Source organism: Akebia trifoliata, chromosome 6, assembly GCF_017979445.1.
Source record: "Akebia trifoliata isolate Shusen 1 chromosome 6, ASM1797944v1, whole genome shotgun sequence".
Classification (NCBI taxonomy): Eukaryota; Viridiplantae; Streptophyta; class Magnoliopsida; order Ranunculales; family Lardizabalaceae; genus Akebia; species Akebia trifoliata.
Genome location: NC_141380.1, coordinates 22,094,242 through 22,104,614, shown reverse-complemented (window position 1 = coordinate 22,104,614; position 10,373 = coordinate 22,094,242). Strand labels below are relative to the sequence as shown.

The 10,373-nt window shown below is 36.3% G+C and overlaps 1 protein-coding gene across 1 annotated transcript; it reads left to right on the top strand.

Moving 5' to 3' along the window:
- LOC147400409 (uncharacterized) lies at positions 1 to 552 on the top strand. The gene has a single exon (XM_086444584.1). The coding sequence runs from the start codon at positions 1 to 3 to the stop codon at positions 550 to 552; it is 552 nt and encodes a 183-aa protein (XP_086300710.1).
- The last annotated feature ends 9,821 nt before the right edge of the window (positions 553 to 10,373 follow it).

Here is a 10,373-nt window from a genome sequence, read left to right as displayed (position 1 = left end):
ATGGCCACTGAAAGACAAAACTCAAGGTCTGAAGTTACTTCCAGCCCTAAAACAATTTCAGCACCTGTCAATCATGGTGGATCTGAAACCACATCTCTCATCAGTGGCCAAAAGTTCAAGGGACATAACTTCCTCCAATGGTCTCAGTCCATTATGATGTTTATATGTTGCAAAGGGAAACATGAGTATCTCACAGGTGAAGTTTCTATTCCAGCAAAGAATGATTCAAAGTACAAGGCTTGGAAGACTGAAAATAACATGGTGATGTCCTGGCTTATTAACTCAATGAACAACGATATAGGAGAAAATTTTCTTCTGCATGGGACAGCAAAAGAAATTTGGGATGTTGTCAGAGAAACCCATTCAAGTTCTGAAAATACTTCAGAACTATTCAAAGTCAAAGCCATCCTCCATGATCTGCGTCAGGGAGATCTTTCAATCACTCACTACTTCAACTCTCTCAAGCGCCATTGGCAGCAGCTTGATATGTTCGAGGTTTATCCATGGAAGTGTTTTGAAGATACAACAATTTATAGGAAGATTGTTGACTAGAAAAGAGCTTTCAAATTTTTATTAGGTCTTAATAAAAATCTTGATGAAGTTAGAGGGAGAATAATGAGCACAAAACCACTACCGAGTATTAGAGAGACTTTTTCTGAGGTTCGTAGAGAAGAAAGCATAAAGAAAAAAAAAAAAGTAACGATGGGACCACAAACTTCTACCTCCACGGTTGAAGGATCAGCACTAGTTGCAAGAGACTTTTCCAGCAATACTCAAGATAGCCGACCAAGAAGAGGACAATCTTGGTGTGACCATTGCTGCAAACCTTGACATGTCCGTGACACCTGCTGGAAACTTCATGGAAAACGTCGTGGATAACCAGCATATTGGAAGCCTAGAGAGAGTCGTGGAAATGCTGCTACAACTATGGAAAATCATCCAAATGTGCCTGAATCAAGTCCTTTCTCTAAGGAGCAGTTGGAAGCCCTTCACTGCCACAAACTAGTCCTTCTTTTGGTATGGGAATGTTAGCCCTAGAAGGTAAAATTTCCATTGTTTTTGCAGCCACTAAAAAATGTGCAAAACCATGGATACTGGACTCAAGAGCATCTGATCACATGTCTGGAGATGCGACTCTATTTTCTGAGTATAGTCCGTGTAATAATAATTATACTGTTAAGATAGCAGATGGATCCCACTCCAAAGTTGAAGGCATTGGTTCCATAAAGATTACAAAGGATCTGATTCTAAACTTTGTTTTGCATGTTCCTAACCTTGATTGTAATCTTATTTCAATTAGAAAGTTTACAGCTGATCATAATTGTGTGGCTAAATTTTTCTCAAACTTATGTGAATTTCAGGAACTGGATTCGGGGAAGAGGATTGGCAGTGCTGATTTATGTTCTGGACTCTATCTCCTCAAAGGCGAGAATTCTCTAATAAGACAAGCTAAAAATGCTAGTTGTGTTTCTTTTGTTAGTCATTCTGATCTTAGTTTATGCATCAATAAGCATAGTGAAGTAATGTTATGGCACTATCGTTTAGGACATCCAAATTTCATGTATTTGGAAAAATTATTTCGTTATCTTTTCATCAATAAAAATTCATCCCATTTCTATTGTGAAATCTGTCAACTCTCTAAACATACTCGTAGTAGTTATCCTAGTATTTTATATAACCCATCTCATCCATTTTCCATGATTCACAGTGATGTGTGGGGACCTTCAAAAGTAAGAAATATAACGGGAAAAAGATGGTTTGTGTCTTCATTGATGATCATACTAGGTTAACACGGGTCTTTCTTATGAAAGAAAAATCTGAAGTGTGTCAAATATTTCAGAATTTTAATGTGATGATACAAACTCAATTGCAAGCAAAAATCTAAGTTTTAAAGACAGATAATGCCAAAGAATACTTTCAATCTGTTCTTGGAAATTATCTTGTAAATCAAGGAATTATTCATCTAAGTTCTTGTGTTGACACTCCTCAACAAAATGCGGTAGCTGAGCGGAAAAATAGACATTTGCTAGAAGTTGCTAGATCTATCATGTTTTCTACCTATGTTCCTAAATTCTTTTGGGGGAAAGCAGTTCTTACAGCTGCTTATCTAATCAATAAGATGCCATCTAGAGTTCTCAAATTCCAAACTCGTTGTCCAATACTTCTCTAATCCTATCCTTCAACTAAAATTCTTTCACCCCTTGATCCTAAAATATTTGGTTGCACCGTGTTTGTTCATATTCATCAACAACATCGCACTAAATTAGATCCAAAATCTATTACGTACATCTTTTTGGGATATTCTTCACATCAAAAAGGATATAAATGTTATTCTTCTATCACAAAAAAGGTCTATAACTCTATGGATGTTACATTTTTTGAACATCAATCCTATTATCCTAAATCTGAAATTCAAGGGGAGAATATGAGAGAATTTCAATTCTGGGAAAATGTTTCTGGTCTAGAATTTAATCCATAAGATGATATCAATCCATCCATTTCATCTTTGCCTATTTTGTCACAACCAGCCATTGTCCAAGACACACAAGTTGTTGTTCCTACTCAAAATCCAGCCGAAACAGTACCAGTCGAACCAATTTCAACAGAACAAACACAAGCTACTAACAATAATCAGCTTCATGTCTATACTAGAAGAAAGAAACCTGAAAATGAGATAGAATCCATAACATCTATCGCTCATGACTAAGAATCTGACCTAGATCCAGAACCTGCTCAAATTCATTCAGGTATAAAAAAATCTAACCATGATAATATAGATTTTGCTTGTATTCCTAATGATTTGGATAAACACAACTCATCCCATATGCAATTTTGTGTCATATAATGCCTTATCATCATCCTACAAATCATTTGTGTCTACTCATGACAGTGTACAGGTTCCTAACTCTATACAAGAGGCTTTAAAAGATCCTAAGTGGAAGATAGCAGTTAATGAAGAAGTTAGTGCTTTGATGAAAATGGTACGTGGAACATTGTTGATCTTCCTCCCGGAAAAAGGGCAGTCGGTTGTAAATGGGTGTTCACAGTCAAGCACAAGGTAGATGGTAGTATCGAGAGGTTCAAAACTCGCTTGGTAGCAAAGGGACTCACTCAGTCTTATGGAATTGACTATCAAGAAACGTTTGCCCCAGTTGCAAAACTTAATACAATCAGGGTTCTTCTTTCTCTTGCAGCAAATCAAGACTAGGCTTTATATCAGTTAGACGTGAAAAAAGCATTTCTAAACGGTGATCTTGAAGAAGAGGTATACATGGAGATACCTCCTGGACTTCAAAATTCTTCAAACTACAACAAAGTATGTAGACTTCAGAAATCACTATATGGGCTTAAAAATCCCCACGTGCATGGTTTGATAGGTTTGCGAAATCAATAGTCAAAAGTGGATACACACAATGTCAAGCTGATCATACTTTGTTTGTTAAATTCTCTCCAGAAATGAAGATAGCATTGCTAATTGTTTATGTTGAGGATATAATCTTGACAGGTGATTATGAAGATGAGCTTTTAAGATTGAAGAAACCATTGGCTCAAGAATTTGAAATCAAAGACTTGGGATATCTCAAGTACTTCCTTGGCATGGAAGTAGCAAGATCCAGACAAGGTATATTTGTTTCTCAACACAAATATGTACTAGACTTATTAAAGGAAACAGGAATGCTCGGATGTCAACCTACAGCTACACCAATGGATTCAACCAAGAAGATTGGTTTGGACAAGGATGGTACACCAGTGGATAATGGGAGATAATTAAAGACTGGTAGGGCGACTCACTTATCTCTCGCACACTCGACCTGATATAGGTTTTTCTATAACTATTGTGAGTCAATTTATGAATAGTCCAACTGAAGTGCATATGGATGCTGTTTACCGAATTCTTAGGTATCTTAAAATGACTCCTGGAAGAGGTATTCTGTACAGGAAAAGTGATAATAGAGAAGTTGAAGTATACACAGATGCAAATTGGGCAGGTGACATTTCAGATAGAAGATCGACCTCGGAATATTGTACCTATGTTTAGGGAAATCTAGTAACATGGAGAAGCAAGAAGCAATATGTTGTCTCAAGGAGTAGTGCTGAAGTAGAGGTCAGGGCACTTGTTCTTGGAATTTGTGAAGGAATGTGGATAAGAAGATTGCTATGTGAACTAGGAGTAACTTTGAAGAGACCAATCAAGATGTTGTGTGATAATCTAGCTGCTATAAGTATTGCAAAAAATCCAGTCCATCATGACAGAAATAAACATGTTGAACTGGATCGACATTTTATTTCTGAGAAGATTGAGAATGAAATTGTGCAGACAGTTTATACTCCTACACGGCTTCAAATCGCAGATATTCTCATGAAGGCTTTGCCTAGGACTAACTTTGAAGAATTGAGTAATAAGCTGGGTATGATTAATATTTACAACCCAGCTTGAGGGGGAATGCGGATTATTGAAGTCAAAGTTAGTTAGGTTTATTTGTTTTTTATTTTTCAAATAAGAAATATTCTAGTTGTTATTTCCAAAATATTAGCAGAGTTTATTTCCTAAAATAAAGGAGATATTCTCTCCTTTAAATAGTTGTTTTTCTGTTCCTATTTTTGAGGGATTTGGAACTGTTCCAAATAGCCTATTTAACTTATACATTTCTCTTCATCAAGGTAAAATAAGAGTTGATTATTTCATTCTAAAATCTTCACTGTGGAAACTATCAATGTTGTCAAAAATGATCGCATATGCGAAATCTGGGGGATAAATTGCATATATACCTTGGTGTTATATGTGAAAAATAGAGGAAATGTCGTGTATGATGGCACAAAAATAAATGCGATCAACATGCGGTGGCAAATGTGTCCAACAGCTAAAAAAGTAGCCATTAGAAGCAACTTGATTTTTTTTTTTTTTTTTTTGCCCTTCTAATTTGCTTATAAATACACTACTCTTGCATCCCTCATTTGGACTACTTCAAATATAACTTCCATTGAGCATTCTACAAGTCTAAGCATCAAAATCATCAAGTTTATTCAAGATCAAGAAGCAATCTCCAATCTCTAATCTCAAATCCATTTCTCCTCTCTCTATTCTTTATTTCTCATTCTCTAGAAATCTCTATTCTAGTCTCTACACTCTTTTTTTTATTCTTCCAAATTCAAGAATCAAGAGCAAGCAAGACTCCAAGTTTCAACTTCCAAGAATCAAGAACTCAAGGTCAAATTCAAAACTCATCACTCAACTCTCAAGAATCAATCAAGACTCTTCATGTTTCAAGAATCAAGATCAAGATTCAAGATTAAAGAATCATCAAGAAGATCAAATATCAAGATTCAAGAATCAATAAGCTTAGAGCCTTGTGCGACACATTGTATTGATCTTATTTTAGAAGACATTGGTAAGTTACATATTAAAATTGTTATTAGAGTTAGAAAAATTATTGTTTTCATGTATAAGTTTACTTTATTATTGTAAAGAATGAGAAAAAATATTGTTGAAAACTTACTTAAACCGGCTATTACCCAATTTGCAACGGCTTTTTTGACATTACAAATCTTGTATAGAAAGAAAAGTCAACTTAGAAGCATTTTAGTGTCAGCCAATTGGAATAATGGGCCTTAGTCAAAGAAGAATGAAAGAAAACTAATTGTCTAAATTATTCTTTCTCAAAACTTTTGGACTAATGTTTGTAGGACCTTAAGAAATGCCAGACCACTAATTACTGTCCTAAGATTGATGGATGGTGATGAAAAACCACCAATGGGTTACATTTATGATTACATGGAAAAGGCTAAATTAAAAATAATGAAACATCATGCATTTAAAGAAAGGAATTATAAGGATGTAATTGACATTATAAACAAAAAATGGGAGAACCAAATGTTGTCTGCCTTGTATTCGGCTATGTGCATTCTCAATCCAACCGTGTACTTTCAAGCCACTGCTCGTGATGAAGCGGATTCGACAAACATGATTGGGTTCCTTGATGTTTTGGAAAGACTGATTATAACGAGAGATGAACAAGACAAGATATCATCGCAATTGGATCGATACAAGAACAATGAAGGAATCTTCGAGAGGGAGATCGTCATCAAACGTAGAACAACAAAGACTCCAAGTAAGAATAATATTATATTTAATGGTTTATTTAGATTTATTCAAGTCATTAAGTGTTCAAATTCAAATTACTAAAATATTTTTGAATTATATATAATAATTGATTGGTGGGCACAATACAGAGTGGATCCAATTTCAAAGGATCCATGTTTGAAGAAATTGGCCATACGAATTTTTGGCCTCACATGTTCTGCATCTAGATGCGAACGCAACTGGAGTACATTTGAGATGGTAAATTTTAAATTCTTACTTTATACATTTTGAATTTTAAATAATAAATAATAAATTCTTAGTTCTTACTTTATATATTGTAAAAAGAATCGGATCAGCTGTAAATAGCTGTATCCTGATTTTTAGGGATAGACTTTTAATTCAAATAAGCTGAAAACAGATCCTATCCTTTGGGATATTATTCCAAATCTGTTGGGATATTATTACAAATATGATTCTAATTTTTCCTAGTTTATTTTTCCTTATTTGTTCCTAGTTCTTAAGGGTTGATTTGTTGTCATCAGCCTATTTATTCTAAGGGTTGTAACCGTATTTTTGACAATGGAATAAGAGGAATGAAATAATTCCAGCAAATCTAAAATTCTATCCTAAGAAGCTCACATGGTATCAGAGCCTAAACTTGATTGAGAGATGCCATGTACAAATCGACTTTCACTGGGGTTAGCGGCGGTAATAGTTCAAAGGTTACCACTGAATCTAACCCCACAATAGCCCCCACTACTTATTTTGATATGTCATCTCTTCAAATGTTATCTACAATGGTCACTCTCAGTTCAAATGGTAATCCGAGGAAGAAGAAGGTCTGGGTTCATCGATGGGACTGCTGCAAAACCAGCCACTACTGATGCTTCTTTCAAAATGTGGGATGCCCAAAATTTCATGGTTATGGCTTGGCTAATCAACTCCATGGAGGACAAGATAGGTGAAAATTTTCTTGGTTATACCACAGCAAAAGAAATGTGGGATGCTGTGCAAAGGCAATATTCTGACCTAGAAAATTCAGTCCAATTGTTCGAATCGAGAAATAGAGCCCGAATGCTAACCCAAGGTGAGATGGATGTCACTCAATATTACAACTCTCTCACAAAACTTTGACAGGAGGTTGATCTCTTTGACAAATTTCAATGGTGCACTACTTGCCAAGAACACCATCAAAATTCTGTCAATAAGGAACGGATACACGACTTTCTTGCTGGCCTCAACAAGAACCTTGACGAAGTTCAGGGACGTTTTCTTGGTACTAAACCACTGCCTTCAATAGATGAAGCGTTTGCAGAAGTAAGAAGAGAGGAAACATGTGATGATGGGAAAGCCCAAACCCACACTTATTGACAATTCTGCCCTTGCTGCCAACAGAAACTCGGAGCCCTACCACCGAGATACCAACTGAAACCAGCAAAAAGGAAATCTCTGGTGTGATCACTGCCAAAAGACCAACCATACTCGTGAAACTTGCTGGAAACTTCACGGCAGACCAGCAAACTTCAACTCCAAAGACCAACGCAAACCTAGAGGCCTTCAAACAACTGCTGAAATGATCACAAAACATGAAGATTCTGCTCCAAGTTTGTCCTTTACAAAGGAGCAACTAGACCAACTCATCAAACTAATTAATCTCCAAGGTTCCACTCCTCCGTCAATAAAGCCAACTACTTCCTCTCTTACTCAGTCAGCCAGTTCATACATGGCCCAAAAAGGTACATTTGCAACTGCTTTGAGTGGCTGTACAAATGAAATAGACCCCTGGATCATAGATTCAGGAGCATCTAATCACATGACAAGATCCTCAAACTTGTTCACCACTTATGTACCTAGCCCAGGAAATATTAAAGTTAAGGTTGCTGATAGTTCTCTTTCAACTGTGGCTGGTAGTGGAAATATAAACCTTTCTCCTAATTTTGTTTTGAAATCTGTACTACATGTCCCAAAGTTGTCTTACAACTTACTCTCAATTAGTAAGCTAACTAAAGACCAAGATTGTTATGCCAACTTCTCACAGTTTGAGTGTTTATTTCAGGACCGAAAATCTGGGAGGATGATTGGTAGTGCTAGGGAATTCAATGGGCTATATTTCTTCAAAAATGAAGGCTTCGAGAATAAGCAAGCTCAAATGGCTGGTTGTGAGACTTTTCCCTTAACGCGTGAGCAAACAATAATGTTGTGGCATCGTAGATTAGGCCACCCTAGTTTTCCTTATCTTAAAAAGTTGTTTCCCTCTTTGTTTAGAAATAAAGATGCGTTTGAATGTGAAATATGTCAATTGTCAAAACATCAATGTTCTAATTTTCCATCAAAACCATATAAAGCATCTCAACCATTCACTCAAATCCATAGTGATATTTGGGGACCATCTCGCACACAACACATCACAAGAAATAGGTGATTCATAACCTTCATTGATGATCATTCTAGGGTCTGTTGGGTTTACTTACTAAAAGAAAAATCTAATGCTACCCAAATTTTTAAAAATTTTCATTCTATGGTCTAAAATCAGTACAACACCAACATAAAAATCCTTCATACTGATAATGGAAAAGAATACCTTAATTCCATTCTTGGAGATTTTTTCTTAGAAAAAGGGATTATACACCAAACACATGTATTGACACTCCTCAACAAAACGGTATTGTTGAGAGAAAAAATTGCCATCTCCTAGCAGTAGCTAGATCTCTAATGTTCACCTCAAATGTCCCAAAATAGTTCTGGGGGGATGTTGTCCTTACTACCTGCTATCTCATTAGTAGAATGCCCACTCATGTCTTACAATTTAAGACCCCGCTTCAAGTTCTCACCACTTACTACCCCTCCTTTTCCAAGACTTACTCATCCATACCCCTAAAAATCTTTAGTTGTCAATCATTCGTTCATGTTTATGATCGAGAACGTAGCAAATTAGATCCCAAAGCCGTTAAATGCTTGTTTTTAGGATACTCTACTACTCAAAAAGGGTATAAGTGTTACTCTCCCGAAAAACGTAAATATTTTGTCTTCATGAATGTCACTTTTTTTTAAACCAAGCCATTCTACACCAAAAATTACCTTCAGGGGGAGTACACGAGTAATGAAGATAATTTTTAGGGTCTTCCACATATCCAAAACACTCACCAACCTATCATATCCCCAGATCTACCCGACACACCACATAACCAAAACACTCACCAACCTGTCATATCCCCAGATCTACCAGACACACATCACATTTTTCAGCCTAAGAATCAATCCGACCCTATTGAGTCCTCGATGCTTAATAACAGAAATGAAGAGGAAAACTCAGAACCACAATCAGAGCTTCGTGTTTATTCTCGACTCCCAAGAAGAATAGAACCAATTGAGGACACTCAGCTCGATCATGATTCCAAACCAGATCAAGGTACACATATAAATACTCCTAATGATCGTGATGCTCCTATTACTCTCAGAAAGGGTGTTAGATCTTGTACTCAGCATCCATTATACAACTTCGTGGCCTACAATCATTTATCTCCTCAGCTTCAAGCTTTTGTAGCCAACTAGTCAAAGGAAGAAGTACCTAAAACCATACAGGAAGCGTTACAAAATTCTAAGTGGAAAAAGGCAGTCATGGAAGAGATGAGTGCCCTAGAAAAGAATGGGACATGGGAGTTGGTGGAGAAACCACGGGACAAGACATTTGTCGGGTGTAAGTGGATTTTTACTGTTAAATATAACTCTAATTGGACCATTGAAAGATACAAAGCTAGATTGGTTGCAAAAGGTTTCACTCAGACATATGGTGTGAACTACTTGGAAACCTTTGCACCTGTGGCAAAAATGAATACAATCAGAGTCCTTCTATCCTTAACAACAAATCTTGATTGTAAACTACACCAACTTAATGTAAAGAATGCATTTCTTAATGACTTAGAAGAAGAAGTGTATATGGATCTTCCACCAGGTTTTGATGATGAAAGTAAGAAAGGTAAAATCTGCCGACTTCGAAAATCTCTCTATGGCTTAAAACAATCTCCCAAAACCTGGTTTGAAAGGTTTACCAAGGTTATTGACAACAAGGGTATAATCAAGCTCATGCTGATCATACACTATTTTACAGCCATAAGGAAGGAAGAAGCACCATCTTAATTGTCTACGTTGATGAGATTATTCTAACTGGTGATGACCTTATGGAGATTGAGAGACTGAAAGATGTTTTGGCCACAGAATTTGAGGTTAAAGATTTGGGACATCTAAGATACTTTCTAGGCATTGAGGTTGCTAGGAGTAAGAAAGGCATTGC